At 35.7% G+C, this 25,766-nt stretch overlaps 4 protein-coding genes and 1 non-coding gene across 14 annotated transcripts in view; 3 read left to right on the forward strand and 2 right to left on the reverse strand.

Moving 5' to 3' along the window:
* The window catches only part of LOC7461982 (formyltetrahydrofolate deformylase 1, mitochondrial), an 8,981-nt gene extending 6,363 nt beyond the window's left edge, over nt 1-2,618 (reverse strand). Inside the window, exons 1-7 of the mRNA XM_002304247.4 lie at nt 2,373-2,618; nt 2,188-2,300; nt 1,724-1,874; nt 1,565-1,638; nt 1,329-1,488; nt 949-1,047; nt 751-837 (exon numbers count right to left, since the gene is read on the reverse strand). Coding sequence (XP_002304283.3) covers nt 751-837; nt 949-1,047; nt 1,329-1,488; nt 1,565-1,638; nt 1,724-1,874; nt 2,188-2,300; nt 2,373-2,495 — 807 coding nt within the window. The 5' untranslated portion in view covers nt 2,496-2,618. The remainder of the gene's footprint in view (nt 1-750; nt 838-948; nt 1,048-1,328; nt 1,489-1,564; nt 1,639-1,723; nt 1,875-2,187; nt 2,301-2,372) is intronic.
* Nucleotides 2,619-2,739: 121 nt separating this feature from the next.
* On the forward strand, nt 2,740-5,164 carry LOC18096877 (uncharacterized). 8 transcript variants are annotated; one of them, XR_008058820.1, is made up of 4 exons: nt 2,740-2,951; nt 3,043-3,195; nt 3,324-3,420; nt 5,034-5,164. XR_008058820.1 is itself a non-coding variant. In XM_024597854.2 (3 exons), exons 1-2 carry the CDS (start codon nt 2,946-2,948, stop codon nt 3,193-3,195), a joined length of 159 nt encoding a protein of 52 aa, XP_024453622.1. In that variant the 5' UTR covers nt 2,740-2,945; the 3' UTR covers nt 3,324-3,614. The 8 variants fall into 8 exon arrangements, 2 of the variants coding, with proteins under 2 accessions (XP_024453622.1, XP_024453621.1); XR_008058817.1 differs by having other exon boundaries at nt 3,043-3,191; XR_008058819.1 differs by lacking the exon at nt 5,034-5,164 and adding an exon at nt 3,838-4,498.
* Nucleotides 5,165-5,349: 185 nt separating this feature from the next.
* LOC7461983 (phosphatidylserine decarboxylase proenzyme 1, mitochondrial) lies at nt 5,350-11,596 on the reverse strand. Of its 2 annotated transcripts, XM_002304248.4 has the most exons (12): nt 11,190-11,595; nt 10,815-10,903; nt 10,629-10,682; nt 10,421-10,486; nt 10,117-10,177; nt 9,848-9,957; nt 9,494-9,747; nt 8,425-8,531; nt 7,170-7,237; nt 6,478-6,555; nt 6,270-6,392; nt 5,350-6,004 (listed from the first exon to the last, which is right to left on the reverse strand). In XM_002304248.4, exons 1-12 carry the CDS (start codon nt 11,515-11,517, stop codon nt 5,843-5,845), a joined length of 1,500 nt encoding a protein of 499 aa, XP_002304284.2. In that variant the 5' UTR covers nt 11,518-11,595; the 3' UTR covers nt 5,350-5,842. The 2 variants fall into 2 exon arrangements, with proteins under 2 accessions (XP_002304284.2, XP_024452193.2); XM_024596425.2 differs by lacking the exons at nt 9,848-9,957; nt 10,117-10,177 and having other exon boundaries at nt 11,190-11,596.
* Nucleotides 11,597-16,381: 4,785 nt separating this feature from the next.
* LOC7471634 (uncharacterized) lies at nt 16,382-19,477 on the forward strand. The gene is made up of 6 exons (XM_024596873.2): nt 16,382-16,640; nt 16,735-17,070; nt 17,144-17,308; nt 18,550-18,684; nt 18,976-19,073; nt 19,176-19,477. Exons 1-6 carry the CDS (start codon nt 16,446-16,448, stop codon nt 19,375-19,377), a joined length of 1,131 nt encoding a protein of 376 aa, XP_024452641.2. The 5' UTR covers nt 16,382-16,445; the 3' UTR covers nt 19,378-19,477.
* Nucleotides 19,478-23,838: 4,361 nt separating this feature from the next.
* Nucleotides 23,839-25,403, forward strand: LOC7461984 (uncharacterized). 2 transcript variants are annotated; one of them, XR_008058821.1, is made up of 2 exons: nt 23,839-23,965; nt 24,601-25,403. It is a non-coding gene; the product is annotated as an uncharacterized LOC7461984 (transcript). The 2 variants fall into 2 exon arrangements; XR_008058822.1 differs by having other exon boundaries at nt 23,843-23,970.
* The last annotated feature ends 363 nt before the right edge of the window (nt 25,404-25,766 follow it).

Raw genomic sequence — 25,766 nt, forward strand, 5'->3', positions numbered from 1 at the left:
CAACATCTCTCGGTGTTGAGCACCTTCAGGGTGCAGCGCCATATGGCGCGTTAGAGGCAGCATTGATTGATCACGAGGATTGCATGGAAAAATCTTGCCAAGGTGGAGATTTGTAGCAAATTGTCAACATTTGCAATTGTCAACATTTTTCTCAACCACTCTCAACCACCTTCAACTACCCTCTCCACCATCAACCACCCTCTCCTTTACAACCACTATATTTATGCTTCCCTTTCTCATGTAAACAGATTCAAGACTGAAGATAGAAGAGAGGAACGAGAGAAAGTGCTGAGAGTGCAAGAAGCAAGTGTGCAGAGGAAGAAGAGAGAATGTGCAACTGTGAGAGTGAGAAAGTGCAGATTTGAGAGAAACACCGAGTGTAAGAGTGAAACACTGGGTTTTGTGGGATTGTACTGGGTTGAGTTGAGTGTTTGTATCATTCCTCCATTAATATACAATCTGCTGCCTCAGTGGACGTACCCGGTTTTGGGGAACCACGTAAATCTGCTTGTTTGTGTTTTATTTGTGTTTGCTTTCGGTCCAGTATGCACAACAACATATCTGAACACTTTGGCAACATGGCGAGAACAAAAATAATGTGATAGCAGAGGAAGTGATGGTACAAGGTGAAGTAAAAGAAACAAAACCCAAATCAATGAGCCAAGAGATAATTCACCACTAAGTACAACCAACAGAAATTACGATAATTTAGACAAGAAACTTCATAGCTTAGTAAGTGATAGTGATTACCATCTGTTCAATGATAGGCCCTGCATCAAGTTCTTCAGTAACAAAGTGACTCGTAGCACCGATTAATTTCACACCAGCATCAAAAGCCTGCCAACAATATCTAGCAAATTTAAAATGTGTGGGAGTCAGGGAGAAAAGTTGAAATGGTTGCATAGGTGATAATTTCTATATCCTAAGGATAAGGTTACAAAAACTAACCTGCTTTGACGGATTCCCACCCTTAAATGATGGCAAAAGACCATGGTGAATGTTAATTATATCTTTTCCATAGCTCTGCAGAAATTTACCAGATAATATCTGCACTCAAGATTTAAATTTGTGAATATAAATGTTGCCACAGTTGACTCATTTATATCAACTACTGTGTATACATCATGGACATTGCAGTAATATTATGTTTGTGGGTACAAAAAGGAGCAGGCAAAAATAAAATTACAGGATTTCCTGTAAGGATATCAGAGATGAAAAAGAAACTAGGAAACCCTATTTCTTCTATCAGATGAACTACATCGATTCTACTAGTTTGGTACACAAGAAGAAAACAGATGAGGATCTCTGAACCTTATCATCAGGTTTACCTGCATGTACCTGGCAAGAACTAAAAAATCAGTATTCTGAACCAAATCCAGGATCTCCTCTTCTCTTTTATTCTCTTTAGTTGTGTGTAAATAATGATAAGGAATGCCATTCCGTTCAAGAAACCGAATCACATGCGTGTCTGGGCCTCTATCATGATTACTGTCGTGAAATGCATGAAGAACCATAATTAGACCAAATAGATAAACCTAAAGTCTTAACATTCCAAAAAGTTCACCTTATTACACGAGTGATATCAACCGGAAGCCTTCCATCCTGCCATGAGTGTAACAAATCAATCAGGCAATGCTCCTGCAGCAAGACAGGCACAGATTTAGATTAATACCGAAGGTTTAAAACAAACCCACTGGAATAAAAAAATTACAGCAAACAGCACCTGCTTTGAAGCAATAACAGCAATCTTGAATTTGGGGTCCAGCTTAGGCACCCGGACAACAGACCTTGTTGCATCGAACATTTTTGAAATTCTGAGAAAGTCCTCATCCATTTGCACACGCGGCCATTTAACGGGGTCAAAAATAAACTCACTGCCACATTACAATTACACATAAATCAGAATACAACTCCACTTGCAATCACAATTTATTGATCAAACAGGTAAAAATGGTTAACAATTGAAGGTCAGCAATTGAATCCCTATTTGCTGCTTCCTAACTACATTCAACGTTAAAAATACCATTCCTTGAACCCAAACCACAACAAACATCAACCCATTTGCAAAAAAATCAAGAATTCATTGAGCCAAATCTAACCACACGTGCTGCGTCACAAAATTGTCATTGAGCAAAGAATTTAGCAAGCAAAAGGAAGGTAACCGGAATAACAAACTTGAGGTAATACCTTCTAGAGTAGAAGACATTCTTGTTTTGAGGGACGAAAATATCAGCACCGAGAATGTTTCCACCTCTGGAAGCAATACACTCCGAGAGCTTCGCAACAATACCAACAGCGTCCTAACCATTTTACACAGATACAATTCATTTCTCTCGTTCTTTCTTTCTTTGTAATGAAATAAATTGACTTACAGGGCATTGGAAAACGTGGATGCCGTGGGTAATAGAGGAGGGATCGAGGGACGACTTGAAGGACCTTCCGAATCCAAATACTTGAGGGATTCTTGAACTCACTCTTCTTTGTGTCAGATTCATATTTCTCTTCTACTCTTTTAAGTTTTCAAAATTGGACAAGCACTGGCCAAGGCACCCGCAAACTTTGGCGGCCTTACCCTTCGGGGTAGTTGGCTGTTGAAGCTCACATTTTCAGGATTTTTTTCATCTTTGTTTTTTTTTCTGTCTTGACGGTGTCGTTTTATGTAAATCCTGTAGGAACTTGACACGTGATACCCAATTCGATGGTCATTTTGATATCCTCGTGGCAACTATCAAGCGGTCAATAGAACTCACGGGACCAATCTCACAGGACAGAATTATTCAGATCCTGGTAGGTACTAACCAGTAAGCGAAACTTGAAATTCCGCATCTTTTTTTTCCCCACAATTTCGCCAAAGAATCTGCAATCAATCAATCGCCAAGCGAGAAAATCTGTACAATTATCGTAATTATACACTCGATCAATCCAATTTCTATCGTATAAAAAAAATGCCTGTAAGTCTCTCTCCCTCTCTGATTATGGATGATCTAGATCTATTGTTATCATTGTCCACTTACAAATTCCTTCGATACGATGCGGGCGCAGTACTGGAGAGTCATGGAGGTGGAGCCACCAAGTCCGTTAAGATACCTAATCGGCGCAGCATTAATGATGATTGGAGTGGTGTTACCCGTTGGTTACATGATGTTTCGTAACAAGCGGGGTCCTTCTTCTTCCTCTTACTCCAAACAGACGTAGGTGTGCCTTTGCCTATTCTTGCTGATTTTTCCATAATAATCCTATAGGTTTTGGTAGGGCTATTAATCAGTTGATTTTGGTTAAATCTGAAGGAAATTTAAATTATTATTTCCTTTTAATATTCTCAGGGCAAAGTTTTGATAGAGTGGTAGTGATTGAAAGAGAGAGGGAGATCTGGTGCTGGATGAGTTGAAGAGTTTGAAGAAGATGCAAGAAAAAGATGAGGTATTTTTTGACAGATTGTGCAAATACAAATGTAATTGACAGAAACTCTAATTCTGTTATTAATATTTTCTTTTGGGAAAGAAAAAAAAAAAAAACTCTGATTATTATAAAATGGGATGTGGTTTGATTCCATGTTTTTGATCAAAATATATACTTCTTTTTGTTTGATTGAATAAATTTTATATGTTTGTGATTGTGTTTTGTCTTCTCTTTTTTTAATTTCTTCCGAACAATTTGGTCTCGTTCTGATGAACATATGTGGAAGGAGAATAGAAACTTCATTGGTTTCTTCGTGATCTTTTTTAGCTGCATATGAGAGTAGGGCATTTGCTTGGTAGAATTTAGATTGTCTAGTGACACTGCAGAATGCTTGTTTTAATCGGTGATACATTTTTGTATTTTGGATATGCCTGACAGCATGGGTTATGCCAGTGATTGGTGAGTTACCTGATGGTTGGATTTACTGGATTAGCATGGAATAATAAACTTTGTTCTGCTGGTTCATGCTCTCTGTATCAGTCTGAGCTATGAAACGACCTGTTAGAATGACAAAATTTGCTGTTTTCGAGTGGGAATGTAGAAAAGAGCGGAAAATATATATGGTTGAAATGTGTTGCCTATTTGCTAGGAGCTACCGTGGAAACAGCTACCATTTGGAATTGAAATGCTTGGTGGTGAAGACAATGCAGGATGCACAAGGATCAGAAACGTCTTAGATTCTTACAGAATGATTTTTCATGGCTCAGTCTCACAGATGTGTTGTGGTTCCACTCAGAGAAAAAGCATAATACATGAGGGTGATGAGATCAAAGTGGTGTTAACAAGATTGATCAGAGCCGATAATCTTTGCTGCTCTACCCTCATGAATGGAGGCTTCTTATGCATTTACTCAGTGTTATCATCTATAGAAACCATCTATCTCCTCTCAGGAACAAGCTGCCAGGATGTTGATTTTTTTTTTCCAGATTTCCATGATGTTGGTATGGTTCTAACTTCTAAGATCTGGTACAATATATTTGAGAACTTGACTCGGGAGTGGATCAATTTTATGGAACTCCGACTATGTGTTTATACTCCATCTGTGCATGTTTGGCGGTAAACTTTTAGCATATCCTTAAATTGAGATGAAGATAGTTAAAGTGGGTGCATGAGGAGACAATAAAGGGCTGTATGAAAAAAAGTGGCAGATTTCATGGTTCTAACATCACTACTTACAAAAAAAAAAATTAGCTTTTAACAAACGCATGTTGGAGTTGCAGATTCTTACAGTTGTATTAGTGTTGGTACGAAGGTGTATTTAGTTGAGACTAACCGGGGCTTCGAGCAGTGCAGTATCTAGCACAGCGCCTCGTTATGTTTTGTTTTTCCAGGCTACTTCGAATCCATGTCAATCTCGAAATCTTGCAACCTACCCTTAGATAGATATAATGTCTAGCTGATTGATTCTTAAGAGTTGTCTCACATTTGGTAAATGCAATCTCTCGTCTTTACTTCACAGCCAACCTTGCCAAGTCGCTTGCTCTGTTGAAATTAGCAGTTCGTATTCGGAGTCCACTCTTTTGTCTCCTAACCGAGAAGGAAAATTGGCCTAATCCTTGGCCTTCGAGTTGTAGGTGTATGTTCCTGGACTCATGAAGGGTCTCGTGCTTCAACGTTCAAAGCAAGATTAGCCGAGGCATGTATATAATCTCAAGTATTATCAAGTGTAATGGTTACTAGTTACTAATCATTCTCCATGGATTTACTGCTAGAGTAGACTCGTATCAATCTATTTGGGAAAAGACAAAGGAGTCTGATTCTGAATTGCAAAACACCAAATTCTAATAATCTAACTCAGACATTCATATTAATAAAAAAAAAATATTTTTAATATTAACATATTAAAACACATTCTGAAAACACTTGAAAAATTAATGTAAAACAAAAACATTTTAAAATACAAAAATAATCACCCTCGAAATATCAACTCCTAGCAGCATAAATACAATTTCATTTCAACTCGTTTATATTTTTTAGGAGCCTGAATAACTAATCCTGTTTGTTGTTTCTGTTGGAAAATTCGGACATTTCCCGAATTTGAAGAAACCCAAGCTGAAACCAAATTATCAATAATGTAATATGACAAAATAAGAATCAAACAAATATTTGACCAAAACACAGAAGAACCATTACTGTCCTTACAGTCGAACCCATGGAGTGAGTTGCTTGATGCCTGTTGGTTCTTGAACGCACAACCTCTAGGATACAACCGAGTTTTTCAATGACCAACAAAGGTGCTTCAGGAAACAAAAATTGAGCTGTCGAGGGCTTCAAACCCCGAAGAAATACGGTAAGAAATCAGTTCGCCACCTTCATTGGTGTAGAATTTCTATACAAATGCTTGCCCTCTATTGTCAATGTACCACACACGCCAAGCTTGTTCTTACAAGTCATGCCACCTCCCCAAAGCTTCCCCAACACGCACTCTATCTCCACGTCTGATACTGAACCTAAACTCCGAAGATGAATCCCTGTTTTGTAGCATTTTTAATGTGGGGGCCTGGAACACGAGCACCACTGTCGATCCCAAGTTGAAAGCAGCCACCTAAATGGAGCAATCATTGAAACCATTAAATTCATCATCTTCAAATGAAAAGATTCAGAACAATCAAATTCTCATGGTGACTAATATGCCTGTTCCATCCTTTCCATACAAATAAAAGAACAGGTCGGGGAAAAAAAAGGATTCCAATTAGCTAGGTTGAAAAGAATGGAAGAAAAAAAAAATGGGAAGTAGTGCACCTGATTTAATCATAGCTGTACTACTTGCAAGGATCATTCTCAAAATACAATCTATATGCATTACTAACCTCAGCCCCTTTCTTGAGACTTTTACCAACCCCTTCAAGTGCATATACTCGTTCATCTGGAGGTTCTGAATTCAGTATCTTTTGCCTTCGCTGGTTTGTTTGAAGTTCTGGTTCAATGAAAAGCTGTACAACATGCAAGTTTAGCCTAATGTCAGCTGAAGGCATCTCGTTAGAGACACACTAGATTTCTGTTATTGTGTTGCATTACCTTAATTGACCCAATATTTGTAGCACCAATTGCAGCAATAGCCATGAATCCTCCTTCCCACAAACCTTCAAGCACAACCTGATAAGAACAAAACAAAGGCAATGAATGAAACCCCAGAGACATCCATGAAGATGAGGAGAGGGTAGCTAAGCAGAGCACAATCGAGACTAAAAACCTAGAACATCCAAGAAAATTCTGTCAGGCTATTTTGATCAAGCCTGTACACTGAGCTACCACAGCTAAAAAGGTTGAAAGCTTACCGATATGTGCCAAATGTGGGGAAGTAGTAGATCATGGAGCATATTGGCACATTACATAGTAACAAAAGATGTGACCAACAAATGGAGAAAGAGAGTGAAAACACACATTCACAAATTCACGCAGAAAAGATGTGTTAGGCTCTGGTTCTTTCTATCAAGCAACTGTCCAGTAAAGTTTTTGTTAATTTTTAATTGTGAACATAAGAATCAAATTTCCAATACATATATAAATTATATGCAAAAGAAGAGCTTTATGGCATGATGTAGCTCTTCACCTCTCCTCCACCATCTTATATAACATTCTAAAACTTGACAACTGAATACCTCCAATCCAACAAGATTAAGGACAAGCATAGAAGATTAAAAATAATATTGAAGCTACTACACTGTCAAATCTTAATGTTAAGTACAAAAGATACAAATCAGGATTACCCTTTCATTCTGAACATAAAGATTTCTGATGGTTCTTGTAGCTCGTTCATTCACAGGAAATAGATGCCCTACATAATAACTGAAAAATTAGCAGCATAAAGTCACATTAATTATATATTAATGGAATAATAGAGACATGCGTGAATATCCAACAAAAATTATTGACCACATATATCACAAATTGCACAGGTGCAAACATGCTCTTCCTTATGTACTTGGTGACTGCTACAGCTATTTGGACAAATTTATGAATGTGCACCTCTAGAACCAAAACCAATCTGTTTCATGTGCCATAAGCACTAACAGATTAAAATCCTCCTCATACTCATGGTAATATGCTGGTCATTATGGCTATCCATCTTCCTGTTACTGATTGTTGTGGCATCCTCCCTCAGGATGCCATAATGTGCAATTTGAATCTTTGATTGATGTCACCAGGACAACCCAAGCAACTGCATTTAGCACAGTTCCAAGAGAATTTGACCAGAAAAAATATTTGCCCATTGATCTAGTGAACCTATTGAACATAAGCTGATCAAGGTCTCTGACAAGAGAGAAGGCAAGGCACCAAAATAGAGTTCTTCCTATTTCTTGCTAGGTGTGAATTTCAAAACAACCTTCTTGAAAGGACCAGTATGTCATATGAAGCACTTCACAGCGACTAACAAATAGAAAGCACTGGACACACTACAAAGACATGATTTGTGATTTCTCATGTGTGCAAATATATCAATACAATGCCAAGGATTTTATCTCTACAGCATTCCTGATGGTAGATAAGCTGCCCTCTCTCCCTCTTTCTTCCGCACTGTAAATGTGCAAACGTATTCTTCACCATCCTTTTGCAATTTTCAAAGGGACATTGCTGTCATGTTCTCCATTTTATATCACATCTCACCAATTAAATATATCTTATGGGAGCCTAAGCAACCAGCAGATTAACAATTATAAAGAACATTCTAATCAAGAGAAGAGAAGCGAATGAAAATCTAATTTGAAGGCCAAACATAATAAACAATGACACAAAGTATCCAAAAAACTGAGTTTCCTAAGCAGAAACAAGGTTAATTGGATTGCATGAAAAATGTCAGCAGACAAGAAATCAAGCACAATAGATTGATAACTATAAAGAAGCTTCTAATCAAAAGAAGAGAAGCGGATGCATGTCTAATTTGAAGAGTAAAATTAATAAAACAATAACACAGTGTATCCAAAAACTGAGTTATGTAAGTAAATAAGAGGTTGATAGGATTACCTGAAAAATGCCGGCGGACAAGAACATTCCAATCAGCAGGTGAGTGTATCAGATGATAGTCTCCAGGACTCAAGTATATTACACAGTAGTAGAGACCTTTTGCTGGACTGCAATCAAATTTTAAAGCATGCACCAATTTAACATTTGTTATAGGATCATATTGCCCATGTATAGCAGAAAATCTGACAGGGAAAGGACCATAGAGCTTAACATAAAATCAATCATCTTCCGCAAAGCCCAAAGCATTAACAGGAAACCTTGATTTCAAAATCCTGACCACCCCAGGAAACTTCATGCAAGAAACATGGTACTTATTCCAGGTTGCAATAATTTGGTGAATTCCATATGCATATTTTTTTTCTATTCATGGATGGAACCATCAACATTTATCAAGCAATTGAAAATGCATCAGAGATCCGTAACATGTGGATGTAAATAAATAAAAAATATGAAACTACGCTAGCATCTTCTGTAGCTAATGATGCCACAACCTAACAGAAGATCTAAATGCATTGCATGAAAAGTGCAATACAAGCATCATGCATATTAAGATGCTCCACTCAACAAAGTTTTAATATCGAAGATGAATGAAAGCCAATACCATGTTCCATGTGACACTATTAATTTAATATGCATTTCAAGATTTTGAAATCATGCATAAATGGTAAAGGCACATTTCTGGCACAGAGGCACTTTAGGAGTGACAACACCTGAACCTCTTCATTACTGTTCACTATTCTTAGGTTCTAACAAAATTATTCATGGATTCTTAACATTTCCCGTCTCAATCCCGAATCCCAATGGCATTTTCTCATGAACAACATAGCTCCTTAGCTAAGATTTCCCATGAAATCTGGAAGTATAACTTCATCGAATTACAAAGAAAATAAATTGTAGTAAGAAAATATGGCATATTAAACGTATTAGCAAATTCTAGAAGCATGATATCCATTACTTTTAGGTTAATCTAAAGGAAAGTGCTTAATAATAATTCATGTCAGTTTTGCAACGAAAATTCAATACATTTACATAAAGTGGGAAAAAAGGAAACATGTTAGTATGTGAGTACCATGCTGACACAGTGTCTCTGATTTTAGGAGAAGCCAATGAAAATCTCCACCATGACTTCTTGTTCTTCTCTTTGAGATTTCCTTGCTGTTCACTACTCTCCTTGTGCATATCCCCTTCAGTTATCACGGGAAGCAAGGAGCTAGCACCAAGAAGAGAAGAAACAGAATAAGAAAAACCTTTGACTTGCTCAATCATAGTCCCTGAGCCTTTCAACTCTCCAAATCTTAGAACAGTACCATCCACAGGACTAACCTGTAGAAAAAATGAAACATATACAAGCAAGTTGTAAAACAATCAGCAATTGAAACAGCTTGGAAAACTAAGATGCCACAAGAAGCTTGTTACCAGTTACCAGACAATGTGGGTCAGGGTCGATGGGCCTGGAACCTTCTTTCAAGGTCCGAACAAAGAATTCCCGTAAAGAAGCATAGTTTTCAAGAGGCAGAGCTACTTCTTCTAAGTCTGATATAAACACAAGCTTAGAAATTTTCTCATATCCTTGTTTTTAGTTAACAATTCACATACTCTACAGTATCCATAAAAAAAAATAACAACAAAACATGGAAGAAAGTACAGGTATCGATCAATAAAAGGGAGCAGAGAAACAGTAAGCAATCATACTTGAATGGAATGCACGAGCCCATGCTCTATAAACATGTGGACGCATCCAAACAGGAAGTTCCTGAAATTTTGTTCCTTTAGCAAGTCATACGGAAATAGCAAAGCACCAATGCTATTGTAACACAATGGTGAAGGAAGTGACAGGGAAAAGAGGAATTTATGTGGTCAATTCGAGGTTTTTTTTTCTTTCAATCAGAGACCAGACTAGCCAGTGCATAAAACCTATTCCATAACTGGATGTGTTGTTACAATGTCAGAGGTAACTAGAGCCTGTAGCTAAAAGAAAAGGGTGAAGAATACTCACCACACTTGTCAAGGAACCGAAAAGTCTAGAAATGGAGCGTAAAGGTAACATCCTCAGAAATGACGCCTGATGTTGAGAAAGTAATAGGAATTAATAGAAAAATTAGATATGAAATCACAGAATTTGATAATCGAAACAGATTTAACCAAAAAAATTAAAGGTTAAAGTATCAAAACTTAAATTTCAGGTCATTATATAAGCATATTACTTTATGATCAGGTTGGAACTCAAACTCAATTCCTTTCTCCCGCGCCTCTTCGACCTGGCATCAAGAGGGAACGAATACTGTAACAAAGAGTGTATAGATAAAAGATAACATAACGATACTCAAACTCTTAAAGAGCATGAACTAACATATACTTGTAAGAAATAAGTAAAAGAGAGAATAATATACCTTCTTATCATCATAAAGCCGACGAGCATGAAGAGCACCGAGCATGAGTAAAGTGGCCACGGTTGCACCAGGTACCAGAAATATATTACCTGCACAGCCATGCCCCCAATTAATATATACCAAATTATTCACTGTAAAAATTTGTGACCTCAAGAATCATTAGTTTATTCACTCTCTCTCGGAAAATTACAGTTCAAGTTAAGAGTATATTTTTATAGTTCCGTCCAAGCAACCTTAACAACTAGCTAACAAGCTAAACTGCAAGAGGGAGCCAAGATAGTTAAAATATTAATAATAATAATCGACATTTTCCCCCTCTCTTTCTCCTCAATTTTCTCAGGAACAACGGGAGAATTACTCAATCAATTAACTAACCTCGGGGATTTCCACTGCTTCCATTGAAAGAAGCACGTACTTGAGATGCTGTTTGGACCCTTTTGAGAAGCGAAGTGAAGAACTGGCGTCGCTGATGGTGTTGGTGGCTCAGACGTAAAGAGTGAGCAAAAATAGGGAGTTTGTTGGAATACCGGAATTTCATTGTTGTTGAATTCTTTTGTTGGCAGGGATGGTTGTTCTGGTTAGGGTTTTGTGGAAGCTCACAGTGAAGCTGATGGTTTGATGATGGATGGTTAAACGACAGGTGGTGCACCGTTTTACTGTTTTGACCTCGAAAGGAAGTGGGTTTTCTTTTGTATCCGCGCATTGGCGCACACCGTTTTCGCGCTCGCTGGAAAATTTAATCATTTACTAGTTTGGGTCTGCAGGCAAAAAACTCTCCCTTTGCACAACCCATACAATTTTGCCATAGCAGAGGGAAAAAGTACTTCAGAAATCGACATATAAAAATGAGAAAATAAAAAAGCGCCGAAAAACAAACAATATCTTAAAGATGATGTTAAATCAGCTTGTATTGTGAAAATTGTAAACCCATGCCTGAATTTTTAGTATTAATGAAAATTCAAATTTAAGCTGAGAATATTGTGGGTTAATTAAAAAATAAAATAAGAAGATATTGAATAGAATGAAATGAGTTTGAAAGATTAAATAAAATAAATAAAAATGACCAAGAAATAAAAAATATAAAAATTAAATAGAAATTAAATAGAAATGATATATGTAGAAAGAAAAGTATGATGATATAATTCAATGAAATTCAAAATAACTCAATTTAAATTCGGCATAAACAAGTGATGCAGTCTGGAAAATATTACTTAAAAAAACATAAAAAAATATAAAGAATGGATACATTAGGAATTAATAAAATAATAATAATTATTATTATTATTATTATATCCAACCTTCAATGGAAAGAAGGAGATAATGAAAGTTCGTTTTCTTAAGCTTGCTCTTGTGAAAACTTAGGGAAAACTAAGGATTTTTGGGGGGAAAGTGTGGAATTTTACTAGAATAAACACTTAATCACTTAATATTAGAAATATTTAGTGAGGGAAAAGTAAGGTATTAGAAAGGCAAAGTTAGGGAGGTGAAGGAAGAAGAAGAAAGCTTCGAGAAATTTTGTTTGGTTAGCTTTTGAAATTATCTGGTAAAGTGCTCTAAGCTAATTTGAACCAATTATCAAAGAGTTTAATTGATTTTTTTTATTGATTTCTTAATTCTTAAATTTAGGGTTCTCATGCGTGAGAGTAAGGGGTTTTTTGGAATTGTCATGGTGGAATAACATTTAAATGATTTAAAATCATGATTCATTGAATTGTCAAATTAAGTTTTTTTTAATATGTAAAAAAAAATATTTAGGTATTGCTAATATTATTTTAATAAAAACATTTTAAATTTTGTGAAAGTTATTCGATAATATAATTGACTTGATGAGTCAAAATGCAACTTGAACAACTAGTAAAAAACATAGTTTGACTCGCAAAAATTCAAGACAATATTTAAAAAAAAAAAATTGAAACAACAACAAATTGAATTGCTACAGGCTAACTCAAGTTAACCTGTCAAATCCACGATTCAAATCATGAGACCATAGTAACCCTCATATAAAGTAAATCAAAACAAATTATGAAACTTAATTCACAATTAATTCAGTGTTGAAGAATAAAATAAAATAAAAAATATAAAAAAAAATTGAGTTAATCTGTCAAACTCGTGACTCGTGTCATGAGATCAGGATAATCTCATTGAAAGTAACACGGAAAAAATGATATAAGTCAACTCAGTTTAACTTGCAAAGCTCGCGATCAAGGTAATGAAACTATGATTACCCTGTAGAAAGAAAATCAAAACAAATTATGAAATTTGGTTTTCAATAAACTCATTGCTGAAGGATAAAATTAAAAAAAAATCCAATTTAAAAACAGGACACAATAAAAACAACCCGAATCTACTCGGGTTACCCCACAAAACATGTGACCCGAGTCATAAGATCGATATTACCTTATAGAAAGTAAACTAAAACAAATCACAAAGTCTAATTTCTAATCAACTTAATGCTAAATAATGAAATTAAAAAAATATAAAAAAAAAAACTCAAGTAAAATAGGTTAACTTGCCAAACTCACGACCTGAGTCACGAAACTGAGATAACCTCATAGAAAACAAACCAAAATAAATCATGAGGTATAATTTCTAATTAACCCAATATTGAAGGATGTAATTGAAAAAAATTATAAATTAAAAAAAACTTGAATCAATTCGTTAAACTCGTGACACGAGTTATGAGGCTGAGCTAGCTATGTATAAAGCAAACCACAATAAATTATAAAAGTTCAATCTTAAATAAACCAAATGTTGAAGTATGAAATTAGAAAAAAAAAACATAGATTTAAAGAAAAAACACTATTGAAATTAATGGTGTTTTGTGATATTTATTTTATTTTTAAATTAATGAATTAATTAAAAATATCAATAGATTTTAAAACCTTGTTACATATTAGGAGTCATGGAATATCACACTGCTTATTTGATTGAAAATAAATTAATGTTGAAAAATATTAATAACAAAAACATAAAAGTTCATAGGCAGATATTAGCTAAATTATATTTATATATTTTTTTCACTGCTGTTTGTCTATTTAATAAACTAATTTGATTCAAACGGTAAAGCAATATCGTTGCAAAAGGTTTTAAGAATTTATTTTTAATAAGTTTAAAAAATTAAATATTACGCGTAATAATTTCTTTTTTAGTTTATTTAGAACTTTTATTATTATTTTTCTATTTACGAGTTTTCTAATTTGTTTAGGTTTGTTTTTTTAGTTTATTTAATTAATTATAAGCCTTTTAGAGAGGCAAACTATTTAAAAAGAAAATACTCAGTAATAAAATTTTGATTTATAGTTTTTATGTTATGACCTTATTTGGTAGAAATATGTGTTGCATGTGCTTGTTGTTTTTCTTGTGTTATTTCCATCTATGTTAGTTCTAATTATTCGTGGTGGCTACTTGTTATGTGTTATTGAATAATTATGGCTATAAGAGTAATTCCAACGCAGGAGCCAACGAGATAGCTAAAATAAAAAAACTATACTTTTACCTATTATTTTTAGTTTTAACAACTCCAACGGGATATCTATATAAATAGCTAAAATGTCTTTTCTTGTTCTGAAATGTTATTTCTACACTTCTCTGTAAAACAACCAAAAGCAAGAGAAAGTATATATATCTGTTAGCCAACGTCTCTTTCCTTTGTTTTCCTCTTTAAAAACAGAACAAAAAAAAAGCTTGTAAATCTCAAAGCCTTGTGCCTTAGCTTCTCTGTGGTTTTGAAAAACAAGAAGCAGTTGTCCTCCAATTAATTAAAAACATCAGTTGTGCCCCTACTTTGTTAATTACAAAATATTCATATAAATAAATTTTAAATTTAAAAGTTTTAAATTTGAACTTAAAATTATATCCTTTAACTTTCATATTACTTCATTAATTTTATATTTAATTTTATAAATTACTCATATTAATTATATAATTAATAACATCATGATTATATTATATAAAAAATAACTAAATTAGTTATATAATTATATTAATATTATATTAATATAAAATATAATTGACTTTTCTGAATAGCTTTTTACCATTAAAATACACATAAATAGAAAAAACTATATTTACACAATTCAAAACGTTATTTTATAAATTCAGCTTTTTAATATAGCATCTTCCATTGGAGATGCTCTAAAAGTTGGCTGTAAAATATGACATGCTTTTATAGTGGGATAAATATATTCTCTCTCAAGAAAAAGATATTTATAAATTGATGATAGATACATGTAGAGACAAATTACAAAATTAACTTGTTGACTAGTGGTGGTAAAGTTACAGAGATAAGAAGAATTATTTGATCAATTGATGGAGATGAAGAACAAAAATCCTGAAGAATCATTAAAAGAATGATCATGAATCTATTGTTAGTTTTGAAAACTTGTTTACAAAGGAGACAACTTCTTGATGATTAATATGAATATCATAAAGATTTTAATAATATTGTTTATTATAAGATAAATATAATTGATATTTTCTATCAATTTATAATATTTATTTTGATGATGATTATATTAATAAAAATAACATAAATAATGACAATAACAATGATGATAATCTTATCAATAATACATATAATATTGATAGAAAATACATTTGAATACAAAACATGTTATATCTGACAATAATTATACATTTTAAGTTATATAAATTGTCTTAGGTTACGTAGAAAATAAATTTATTTTCAATGTTTTTCGAACAACAAAAAATAGTTATATATCTATAGTATTATATTTAAATATTTATATTATATTTCATAAAATAACATAAATAATGTTATGTTGTTGATATTCTCTATCAATTTATAATATTTATTTTGATGATGATTATGTTAATAAAAATAACATAAATAATGACAATAACAATGATGATAATCTCATCAATAATACATATAATATTGATATAAAATACATTTGAATATAAAACATGTTATATCCGACAATAATTATACATTTTAAATTATATAAGTTGTCTTATAAAATTAGGTTACCATAGAAAATAAATTTATTTTCAATGTTTTTCAAACAACAAAAAATAATTATATATCTATAGTATTATATTTAAATATTTATATTATATTTCATAAAATAAACTATATATAAATATATGATATAATAAATTTTTTTTCTTTCACCATCACCTTTTTTATATCTCATTATTTTCTTGTAAAAGATTAGATAATTATATTTAATGATCTATACATGTTAGACAAATTTTGAAAAAAATAAAATATTAATATGTGATTTATCAGTTTATTTTTCATGGTATATTCAAACACTAAAAAATATAATTTTACTTATTTTTTATTTTTTATGATATTATTAAACATTAAAAAATAATTTATTTTAAAAAAATTCACAAAACTATTTTTTAAAAAAACTATTTTCCACAAACGACGCCTTCGTATACTTGTTAAAACCAACACGGTTGCAATTCGAGGAGCTCAAATTAACAATACGAGTCCGAGATCATACTAATTTATTTTTCAAATATCTTAAGTTTAATAGTAATTCAAATTAAAAATAAAATAGACTTTTTTTACCTTCTATTTTGTCTATATGTCTCATGCTACTACAAGGGATTGTGTGGACGAGAGAGGCCAAAACAAACGAAGGAAAAAAAACCCAAACCATGGCTTCAGTCGAGAATGATGATGGTACAGTGAAGTACGGAATCGTAGGAGTGGGAATGATGGGGAGAGAACACCTCATCAATCTCTACCATCTTCGCAGTCAAAACGTCGGCGTTGTTGCCATAGCTGATCCTCATGTTCCCTCCCAACAACTAGCTGTTGAATTAGCCCAATCATTTGGTTGGCATCTCGAGGTATTAAAATCAATAATCACACCTCATCTGTCAACTAATGCTAATTATCACCCTCCTTTCCTTTGGACTAACATTGCAGTGACTTGAATTGAAGGTATTTTCAGGGCACCGAGAGTTACTGGACAGCGGACTTTGTGATGTGGTGGTTGTGTCCAGTCCAAACATGACTCATTATCGAATCCTCATGGACATTATTAGCCACCCAAAACCCCATCATGTTCTAGTGGAGAAGCCGTTGTGCACCACTGTTGCTGACTGCAAGAAGGTAGTTGATGCTGCTAGAAGGAGGACAGACATGCTCGTGCAGGTTGGACTGGAGTATAGATACATGCCACCGGTTGCTAAATTGATTGAAGTTGTAAGGGGTGGAGCTGTTGGGCAAGTGAAAATGGTGGCAATCAGGGAACATCGGTTTCCTTTCCTGGTTAAGGTAAATTAGGCAACTAATTTTATGAAGATACTGTTGTAGTCATTCAGTGTTTCTGACTGCTGATTTTGATTAGGTTGACAATTGGAACCGGTTCAATGCTAACACAGGGGGTACTCTGGTGGAGAAGTGCTGCCATTTCTTTGATTTAATGAAGCTGTTCGCGGGTGCGAATCCTGTTCGAGTTATGGCTTCTGGAGCTATAGATGTTAATCACAAGGATGAAGTATATGATGGGAAGGTAAGTTCATGTTGGTGATAATTTGATAAAGATACCATAATTCATATGCCATATTTGGATAAAAAGTTGCAATGCTATTTATGGATCTTTGTTTTATGGGAGTTTATAATGCTGCAGGACTTAGACATGCAATTCAATCGAGCTCTCTTTTAATTTTTTTATTCAAATTCGTAAGCAATCCCCTAAATTTCAGTATATTAACCTTTTTTTTACTGAGAGTTCGAATCTAACATGGAGTGGAACTTAGTCTTAGACCTGGGCTTCGGTGGCTGACAGGAAAGAGCTTTAACCAAGGCATGATTACACAATTCGCTAATTTTGTATTTTGGAGAACTGGAAGTTGGTAGAATGAAGCTGGGTTTGCTTAGTGCATATGTCTCGTTTGCGAAAACCCAGGAGTTATATTTGAGATAGTTCCATAATCCGTATTAAATTTTTTGTTTTCTGCTGCTTTATGGTGCTTAAGAATGCAATGGTTGCTGATCTCTCCAGTGCATTTATATACAATAAAATAAACGTGAATTTCATGCTGTTTATGTTGAAGATATCCAAGTCATTTGACAAGCATTTTGACTTGTGAGCTATGCCCTTGAGGCCAATAAACTTGGCAATGTACAGACAGAGATTCATTACGAAAAGTCCTGGTTAGGCCACTGAAGGGGTATGGCTGTATGATTATGGTCTATGGGCTCAATTATGCCGTAACATTTTCAAATTACAACTTACAAAGCACAGTTTCATGATTTATACTCTGATAGATGAGGCTTGGAAATAGATATATGGTCACATTCAGCAACAAAACGCTGAAAATGTAATTGTTCGTGCTTTGGTTGTCCATTTGATTAGGACTTGTTGGTCAAACGGGACCCTGTCTGAATATTGCTGACTGAAGGAGGAAGGGCTTTTCTGGATTTGCATATCTGAAATGATGTTGGAATTGAAGAGAGACTTTTCCATTCGCATATCTGTAATTAAATCGGAATTGACTTTTATCTTCAGATCATGTTTGCTAGTTTTTCAGCTATTTTTGCTAGATCATTGAATTCTATCTAAATGAATTGAGTGTTCTATCTATGAGTGAGTAAAAGCTCGAATCCAGGCACATAGCTTTTTTAGTTTGGTGATTATTGACAGTTTGAGCTCTGCAATGCTTGATCTTTCCTTTCACGAGATTTAATTCCTTAAAACCTTTTGAGCTGTGAATAACCCCGTGTTCCATTGATAACCTTGCTGTGGTTCAGGTACCAGATATCATTGACAATGCATATGTTATTGTTGAGTTTGACAATGGTTCCCGAGGGATGCTTGACCTTTGCATGTTTGCTGAAGGCAGTAAAAATGAGCAAGAAATATCTGTTGTTGGTGATATAGGAAAGGTACTTATGCATGCACACATATGCTTTAGCTTTATTCATGCAAGAGAATGCTGATCCAGCATATATATATATATTTGCATTCGCCATCTCCCTCATCTATAGGCAGTCACCTCGTTTGCTGCTTCATAATGTTTGGAAGATTCCATTATAAATGACTTATTCAATTGCATTGTTGTTTTAATTTTAACATCCAACAGTTCCATTTACTTATATTTCCAGCATGCTGCTCCATTCTTGGGCATGTATGCAAGTCCTTCCACTCATTTTGTTCAAACTGTGTGTTTGTTACAGGGGGAGGCCTTTGTCCCAGAGAGTTTAGTGCGTTTTGGTACTCGCGTGGCAGGAAGGGATGGTGTACAAACATTGAAAGCCGAGGATCGCCGAATTAAGTGAGTTTCCTCGAAGTCTATATGTGAAAATGCTTTGGATTATTATATCTACGAATGTATCAGGCTTCTTTTCAGTGTGATTCTAAATGAACTTGTTTTCAGATATGATGGACTGCATCATGGATCCAGCTATTTGGAACACCTTACCTTCTTGTCTGCAGTTCGAGCAAAAGGTGAAAAAGCTCCTGCGGTGGATTTGCAAGATGGGTTGATTTCAGTTGCTATTGGAGTTGCAGCACAGCTTTCCATTGAGAAGGGCCAATTTGTCACAATTCAGGAAGTCATGGGTGAACATTATGGCTAAGCTAAGATTGTCATTTTAACACCACACGGAAAATACAATATACAATGTAAACTCGGATGGTAAAATCATAAGTAAAATTTCTAACTAATTATATAGACAATTTCAGCCCAATAGTAAATAATAATATAATACAATTTAAATAAAAATAAAATAAATAATACAAAAATTCAAACATTTTAAAATACATGGATCAAATAAAAGTTCATAATTTAACTTAAAAATTCTTAATTTTTCTAACTAACAATCAACAAGTCAAACAAATAATGTAATGAATATCATGTAAACTAAAATCAACAATATTGTCTTATCATCCTGACTATTTATAAGACATTCATGGAGATAAAAATAACTGTCTACCTAGACCTTTCCAGTCGTTTGATACAGGGGCGGCCTCCAAGCTAGATCAGAGATACTAACGGTCCAATGGGAGCAAGAAGCACCCAACTCTTCGAGGAAGGTTTTCAATCATGATATCTCGTTGCAAGCTTCAACCAAATGATGTTTACTGGCTGGCAGTGCATGTCCTAAAGAAAAAGGGACGGTGGCAAGATTCATAATACAAATAAGATGAAAAAAAGGTCATCGCCAGAAAACTGTCAGCTTTGATCGTTCTTATTCATTATAAGATTCAATATCTTGAGATAAGATGAATGCCTAATCCAGACTAGAAACATAGCTTGATGAACGGATATGAAAATCAAAATTTGAAATAGTTTGAGAACGTCTTCAATCTAGTAAACAGATAATTAACTGTTACCACTAAAGAAAAACAACTAATTCATGTGTGCATTGGATAAATTAAAAATCCCCTTTTATACAGAATCTTCAATTGTTCTTTCATCTTTCTTTTTTCCTATATATTTCACAAAACTAAAAGGAAAATTGAGAGATTGAAACCTGAAATAGCGACACATTCTTGAGTTCCAATTGAGACCCTCATTGTTCTCTATGAATTGTTTGTGCTTTTCAAGCTTTAGGCCAGAGATCTTCTAAAACGGCTAAATAATCATCACACGTGATATACATGGAGATCGTCACAGGGTTAAAATCCGTCAAGGCATAGGCTGATGAAAAGCATTGCTGGACAGTAGCTACGGGGTGGCAGCCCGCGTGACAGTAGCGAAAATCGGCAGAGTGTGTGTGCGGCAGCACACAACAACTAGCGAGGCAGTATGCTGACGAGAGTTGGGGCTTGGGCGAGGATTGTCCAAGACTTGACGAAACAGTGCTGGGATGACACAATGGGACAGTGGGGAATTCGGCAGCACTGGTGAAATCGGCAGCGTCGAGGAATTCAGCAGCGTCGATAAAATCGGCAGCAGGGGCTGACGATAAGTTTGGACAATAGGCAGTCCTAGACTTGACGTAAACACTACTGGCAGGAATGGCAACATGCATCGACAGTGGCATCGTGCATGGGTGTTGGCAGATTCGGCAGCAGTGTGCGTCAACAATTCGGCAGCGTCGATGAAATCGGCAGCAGGGGCTGACGATAACTTGGACAGCGGACGGTCCAAGGCATGCGGGGCAGTTACGCTGGCAGCATGTGTGCTGGCAGTGGGCAGTTGGCTTGTGAGAACATGTCAATGCAGTTGCGGCAGTTTTGGGAGCAGTTATCGATAGTTTGCGGCAGTTTCTTATGTGGGGAAGAAGTTGGCAGAACATGGGATAATGGGTGCTCCAGCTGTGCAGGAAGTTAGAGGCAGTTTATACTTGTAACTTCCATTATCTTGTAAATAGATAGGCTGTAAAATGTGTAGCATGCAAAAAACGAAAATGGGCATAGCACACAAGAAGGACTTTGTGTAATCCTTTAATTGAGTTAATGAAAAGGTTGGGACTTGTTCCTGTAAACTGCTATGTTTGGTATTCTGTTCATATTCCTTTGTGTTATTCCGCTTGCCTGTGACATTGAAAGAGTGTGGGGATCTTTTGGGTTTGAGGGACAAACTAGTCGTAGGCAAAACACAAGTGAATCGGTGAAGGAAAGGCTGAGTCTAGCGGGACTAGACTGCCACGCGAGGTCTGTTTTCGAGAGCGAAAAATTGACCCTGTGACAAGTGGTATCAGAGCGCGACTGCGTTCTTGGCAGGACAACGAGACAGTTCTGTGGGCAGATCGAAGGATTGGTTTGTCGAAACCATCGTTGGGATAATTTGCAAAATTGGTGGCTGGTCTTCATATGCCTAACAATATGGAGAGTGTTCGGGAAAGGTTACTCCGTCTAGAGAGATTGATGGGAGATATTCCTGACAACGAGGATCGTTCAGTTCAGGATCGACTTGAATTGGCTATGGATATCGCTGAAAAGGCTATTGCACAGTATGTTGAACTCGCGGCAGAATCAGGTCGCAAGTGGCAAGCTGTTGAGGAAGAGATTTCTGTTTTGAAGAAGGCAGTTGCAAACGCTGCTGTGGGCGTTGGATCTTCCAAGCCGAAAGTTCCAGAATCGAAAACCTTTGCTGGAGCGAGGAGTTCGAAGGATCTCGAGAACTTTTTGTGGGTTATGGAGCACTACTTCAGTGTGGCCAAGATTGGTGTGGACGGTCAAGTGGACATTGCGGTGATGTATCTATCGGGTGATACGAAGTTGTGGTGGCGAACAAGGACCAAAAAGGACTTGAACGCTGGTAGGCCAAAGGTGGAGACATGGGAGAGTCTGAAACGAGAGTTGAAGGAGCAGTTTCTGCCCAACAATACCTCCTGGATTGCGAGAGAGGACTTGAAAAAGTTGCGGCAAGACGGGTCGGTAAGGGATTATGTTAAGAAATTCAGCTCTTTAATTCTTGATGTTGATAACATGCCCGAGGAGGAAAGAATGTTCAACTTTCTGTCGGGACTTTAGTCGTGGGCACAGTTGGAGTTGAGGAGGCAGAAGATTTCAGACTTGTCTTCCGCCATTTCTGCTGCCGATGGATTGGCAGACTTTAGAGCAGAATCCAGCGAAGGGGCTGTTGGAGTTTCTGGGGTTTCGTCGAGGCCTAGAGATATGGGCGAGATGAAAAGGAAGAAGAGATTCGGTGGGGAAGAACCTCGACAGGCTGCTGGTGTGGGAAGATCAGATGTGAAGGCCAAGGGAAAAGGAACGAATCCGAATCTACGCTGCTTTATATGTGAGGGTAATCACTTTGCTAGGGAATGCCCGAAGCGGGAGAAACTCAACGCTATTGTTGTGGAAGATGGCGATGAGGACACGACATACACGAATCCCATGCGTGTGCTTAATGGCTGAGATGGGTTTCAATCACGTTGGGACCAGCCTGGAGGAGGTAGGCAAGGGCTGGGCGAGTCTGCCTGTGATAGGGCAAATTTGGGGGCTGTTTTGTGCACTTCGGCAGTGGACAGTGGGGGTGATGGAAGCAAGGCAGTATGCTGTGGATGTCTTGGCTGGTGGACAAGCTAAGGGACAGCGTGTTTGGGAGTCTGGATGTCTTGACGATGGGCTGATCAGGATGACAGATTCGGCAGCCGATACAGTGAGTTCGGTTGAGGAGCCAGAATCGTCGACGAGGATGGTTTGGTGCACTGCTTTGGTGGGGAGGCAGTGGGGGTATTTCTGTGCATCTTGACGATGGACGAATCAGGGTGACGAAAACAGATTGCTTGGCCGTTGTTGGAAAAACAGTGTTTTGATTTTCGGTGGACGAAACATGTGACAGGGGCTGAAACAGTGTGGTGTTGTTGCGTCAACGAAATTTTATGGGGCTGATGAAGTGTCTTGGGTATGACAGTAGCCTATGGAAAGGCTGAGTCTAACGGGACTAGACTGTCGCGCGAGGTCTGTTTTTCAAGAGCGAAAAATTGACCCCGTGACAAGTGTTGCCCGCAAAGTTGCAAGTATTTACATCTAAATTTCAGTTGGGCTTGCAATTTAGTTATGGGCTTATTTTCCCATGGCCCTGGGCAACGTAGCGCATGGCCTTAGTCTCTCCCGTCCCTGTTTTTCCCATTCGAAATAAACGGAAAGGAAAGGTAGTGCCTAGAAATTGAACGAAGGGAGTGTTTCACCTAACGTTTTGGAAGTATTTAAAAAAAAATAATTTAATTAATTTATTTTAAATTAATATTTTTTTAATATTTTCAGATTATTTTGATATACTAATGTTAAAAATAATTTTAAAAAAATAAAAAATATATTATTTTAATATATTTTAAAATGAAAAACACTTTGAAAAACAATCGTTACCGTTCTCTCAAACACACTCGTAATCATAGCTTATTCCCTTACGTGCATTTTAGAGTGTATTTGTTTTTCTAGTGGTATAGTGTTTGTAAATTTATTTATTTTTTATTATTTTGATATAATTATATAAAAAATAATTTTTTTAAAATAAAATAATTTTATTTTAATATATTTTCAAAAATAAAAAAACACTTTAATTCCACGTATTCAAACACTATCTTAAACAGAGCGTGCACCCCCGCTTCAAATAGCACTTGTATAAATAGCGCACGCGTTAGCGCGCACTTGCTAACACTTGACTCACTCACATCGACGCAAAATGGAAGACGATACGGGAGTGAAATCGAGCATTGTGATCGGCCTCATAGAGAAATTCACTATTTCGCATTGTGATCGGCCTCATAGGTATGGTGCGCTCTCCGTTTGTTTTTCACTTTTTCTGCAAAATTAGTGAACTTTTAGTAGCTACAACTGTAAAATTCACTATTTCGCATACATGCATTTATTTACACCAGAATCTGAACTAAGATAACAGTAGTAAAATTTGAAATTCTGATTCATTTCATGTCCTCTCCGATTTAATTAGCTCAAGAACTGATGGTTGAAATTTCAGTTCCTTAATGGCTTGTTGAATCTTACATGTGAAATTCCGTTCCTGATGTTTTTATAGATCCTTATATTTTTTTTAATTCATAAAAAAAACTATAAAAAAATAGCTTATTAATCTTGGGTCTAGTTCCTAACATTTGATAATTCTTGAGCTTCTAGAATTATAAATCCTCTCTTTTTTTAAATGTGATTAACTGAAAATTTCAAATCAATAACATAAAAAGATTCATGATGTATATAAAATATAATCTTAGACGCTCGAACTGAATGTTTTAATTATAACAAATTAATTGTTTCTTTCAAATATTTGGCCATGTAAAGATCACTCAAAAGTTGCTGGTAATCTGATAAATGAAAATTGAAATGGAAAGATTTTAAAAAATCTGAATTTGGTTCATGCGCTAAATAAGTTGATATTGTGTGACTGGCAGGTTGGAATGGCTGGTTTTGATTTAAGGTCAGCCTCACTGCATCTTTCTCAGTATAGTGAAACTAGCAAGCAGCTCGTATCAGAATACAAAATCTTTGCTCCAATTTTATGATCCTGTGGTCGTCGTTGTTCCTCCTAATAAATATGCGCCTGATGGTATGGTCGGAATTTCAGAGCTGGTAGATCAATTTTATGCTTCAGTCAAGAAAGTCAACCTCTTTAACAAGTTAGAAATTTTTCATGCTGCTTCCTTTATCTCTGTTCATGCACCGATTTCATGGTATTATGTGCTGAATTTTGTAGGTTCTAATGGCCTGTGGTTGCTTTGATGACACCAAGGTTGTAGCTGGGAAACATCTCATTCTTTAACTGGTGTTTTACTTCTGGGTACTGGTGCTTGAATATTTGATACACCGCCATTGTCATATGATGTTCCAGGGTGCTGTACTGGTTAAAAATCTAGCAGCCAAAGAGCCTTCAGCTCATGGTTTGGATGCTTACTACAAGCAATATTATCCCTGCTTGTCTGCTGCTGCAGCTACAATCAAGTGGTACTCTCAGAACTTTGGCTTGCCTCAAATTTGACTGGAAGAAAAGATTTCAATCTTAGATTTAGTTTGCATGCCACAATGCCATACTAGAGGTTAAATCTTAAGTAATTAGTCATTAACTACTCAAATCAGGTAAAAGTCTTCTCGATAGTTTGGTTAAATATCAAATAAGTGAGTGTTGTTATGTTGAAATTTTTATTTTTTAGAACCAAGTTTTTTCAAAAAGCTAAAGAAACTGTACTGTTTCATGAACTTTATCCATACAACTGTGTAGCGTCTCTTTGTAGGTAATGCCTTTTAACAGTTTAACTTGGTCCACAAGGAGGTAAATCCATTATTCTGCTCTAAAAGAAAGTTTCAACCGCAACATACACAGGACAGAAGCAGAGAAAGGAGTCATCGTCACCAACCACCCATTGTTGCTATCTCTCTCTCTCTCTCTCTCTCTCTCTCTCTCTCTGGGGACCTTTCTTTCTCTTGCGAAATGCATGTATCATTGTTCGTTAAGAATTTTTACATCAGTCCAACACGCTCATTTCTAAGAAATAGGTGCATTTACTTGATGATTTGAAATTATTGGCATCATGTTTATCTTGTTGTGACTATGGCCATACAG

Source organism: Populus trichocarpa, chromosome 3, assembly GCF_000002775.5.
Source record: "Populus trichocarpa isolate Nisqually-1 chromosome 3, P.trichocarpa_v4.1, whole genome shotgun sequence".
In the NCBI taxonomy this organism is placed as follows: Eukaryota; Viridiplantae; Streptophyta; class Magnoliopsida; order Malpighiales; family Salicaceae; genus Populus; species Populus trichocarpa.

What these genes read in the sequence shown, in the direction of transcription:
- LOC7461983 (XM_002304248.4), bottom strand. Translation starts at nt 11,517, where the DNA reads ATGCGCGGATACAAAAGAAAACCCACTTCCTTTCGAGGTCAAAACAGT. An exon ending in ACCCTGACCCACATTGTCTG is followed by an intron (nt 9,748 to 9,847) that starts GTAACTGGTAAC and finishes TTTTTTCTACAG; the next exon opens with GTTAGTCCTGTGGATGGTAC. An exon ending in GTCTCAAGAAAGGGGCTGAG is followed by an intron (nt 6,005 to 6,269) that starts GTTAGTAATGCA and finishes TGCTCCATTTAG; the next exon opens with GTGGCTGCTTTCAACTTGGG.
- LOC7471634 (XM_024596873.2), top strand. Translation starts at nt 16,446, where the DNA reads ATGGCTTCAGTCGAGAATGATGATGGTACAGTGAAGTACGGAATCGTA. An exon ending in CATTTGGTTGGCATCTCGAG is followed by an intron (nt 16,641 to 16,734) that starts GTATTAAAATCA and finishes CTTGAATTGAAG; the next exon opens with GTATTTTCAGGGCACCGAGA. An exon ending in ATGAAGTATATGATGGGAAG is followed by an intron (nt 17,309 to 18,549) that starts GTAAGTTCATGT and finishes GCTGTGGTTCAG; the next exon opens with GTACCAGATATCATTGACAA.